This window comes from Podarcis melisellensis (genome assembly GCF_964234715.1).
Source record: "Podarcis melisellensis genome assembly, chromosome: 6".
Taxonomy (NCBI): domain Eukaryota; kingdom Metazoa; phylum Chordata; class Lepidosauria; order Squamata; family Lacertidae; genus Podarcis; species Podarcis melisellensis.
In genome coordinates, this window is record NC_138538.1 from 36,730,966 (window position 1) to 36,733,264 (window position 2,299).

The 2,299-nt window shown below is 42.1% G+C and overlaps 1 protein-coding gene across 1 annotated transcript; it reads right to left on the reverse strand.

Annotated features, from left to right (window-relative positions):
• Nucleotides 1-258: 258 nt before the first annotated feature.
• Nucleotides 259-2,030, reverse strand: ADORA3 (adenosine A3 receptor). Its single transcript, XM_081916447.1, has 2 exons — nt 1,399-2,030; nt 259-1,183 (listed from the first exon to the last, which is right to left on the reverse strand). The coding sequence occupies exons 1-2, from the start codon at nt 1,725-1,727 to the stop codon at nt 559-561; spliced, it is 954 nt and encodes a 317-aa protein (XP_081772573.1). The 5' UTR covers nt 1,728-2,030; the 3' UTR covers nt 259-558.
• Nucleotides 2,031-2,299: the final 269 nt, after the last annotated feature.

Below are 2,299 nucleotides of genomic sequence, written 5' to 3' on the forward strand. Positions count from 1 at the left end.
CAATCAGCTTCCCAAAGCAGTCTGCTGGACCAGCAAATTAAGCAAAACAAAAACAAAAAAGCTGAATGATGAGAGCCATGTGGGCTGCCCTGAGAAGGACATTCCATAAGGTTGGTGCCACAACTGGAAAGGCTCTGCTGCTTCTGGTCACCTGTCATGCTTCAGTTGGGGAATGAGATGGAAAAGGATCTCAGATGTTGAATGGAGAACACAGGAAAGAGAATGCAGTCCCTATGACAACCAGGCCCCAACCTGTGCTGGTAATTTTCAATACCAACTTTAAAGTTAACGTTTCAAAAATTAATTAATAGACCACACTAGCCACCAGACCTATGAAAGTGGCCTGTTTTCATTGATTTCTTTATTCTGCAACAAACAGACCTACATTTTTATAGTATTAAAGTAATGAAATAAAATGTTATCTAACAAATGTGGGAGGGCATGGAATTTACAGTGTTCCAACTATATTGGAGTCTCTCATTCAGTCATATTAAATACTCACACTGTGGAAGGAAGGAAACAAGGAATTTTGGTGAGGAAATACTCTTCCAGTGTTTTTCAGATACTTTCTTCTATCACCTGATCCGAGGACGTGTTCTCCATTTTAGATGTGTCTGGTTCTTGCTTCAGGCAGAAGACATGGGTCTTCAAAATCAGGATATACATTTTTCGGAACCTTTTGATTCTCAAGGCATACACAATGGGATTTAAGGAAGAATTGGCATGGGAGAGTAGAATGGCCACATCTAACACCGGCAGGGGGACACGACATGTTTGGCAGAAATGTGAGACGGAGTTGATAATGAGCAGAGGCAGCCAGCACACAAAGAACAAGAAGAGAACTAGAGCCAAAGATTTGATCATTTTGAACTCCCTCCCATAAAGGATCCGTGTTCCTTTCATGCATGTTGCATTTTGTTTCAGCTTTGTTTGGAGGATGTTGAAGATCTCTGAGTAGAGAGCACACATGATCAGCAGTGGGACAAGGATCCAGGAGAAGAAGCTGAAGTACACCACGTAATCCATGCTCATCACCGTTGGGTAAGAACACTTCAAGTAGATGGGGTTTTCAGGCTTCCTTAGGTTCCATCCAAACATGGGCATGAGCCCCACCAACAGAGACGTGATCCAGCAGAAACTCAGAGCCGCCCAGATTCTTCTCCGTGTGACCATTGCTTTGTATCTATTTGAAAAAGCAGGTTAGTTTAAAATATTTTACAGATGGGATTCTGCTTGCAGCACCATCCTTATACTATGATTTGTCACAGACTTTTTCATTTTCGGCAGGCTGGGAGAAAGCATAAGGAGCATTACAGGTGCTATGACATTATTTTGGTGCATGGGATATATTGTAACTTTTCCAGTGAAAATCCACAGCCATGACTTCGTGGTACTCACCGTATGGCCAGTTTCACTCTCAGATATCGGTCTGTTGCAATGGCCAGCAGGGACATGATGGAAGCGTGACAAAAGATCATCAAGATGCAGCAGATGAAAAGGCAAGCATAGAAGTGGAGAAAAACCTCCAGCCTCAGCACAACGGCCAGAGGGGCAACAAGGATCCCAACGGCAATATCAGCCAGTGCCAAGGACACGATGAAGTAAAAAGTGGTGTTCTGGTAGGCTGGGATCCGTCTCACCACGCAGATCACTAGAGCATTTCCCAAGGTGGCAGTTACTGCTATCAGCACCTCAACGATGATGTAGACAATGTGCAAAGTATTCATGGACAAACTTCTCTCGGTCCTCTTCAACTTATGGAGTTATGGCGCCCTCACAGAGCAAGAGCCCAATGTAGAAGAGCTGGAATCTAAGGCTTCCCCTCATGCGCTAACTGGTCTTTAAAAAAAAAAAAAAAAACTCTTCCCGATACCTTGTAGAATTGCAGAAGTTAAGTAAGCTGTTCTCTTGTACTCTGCCTCTCAAAGAGTAGCTTTCATGCGGGAACCCACAAAGTAAAATAGTTCCTGTTAATGCTTCACACATTCCAACCTGCTTTGGCAAGTTGCTATGAAACAAAACAAAAAAAACCATATAAAAAGAACAAAACAAAAAAACACTGGCACAAGCCGTGTGTGTGTGTGTGTGAAGGTCTGTACTTTAAATAAAGATAATACAGGAAATGAAAATCTGTAAGATAAAGAAATCATTTAACTTTATCAATAGGTTTCCTGAAGCTTCTGATAGCATCTCATGCTTGATAAGGATGGCATTATGATCGCTTTTCATGAGAGGTTCCTAGGCACCCTCTGTTACGTTGGTTACTAAGAAGTTTTCAAAAACATCTTATTTTAACAAC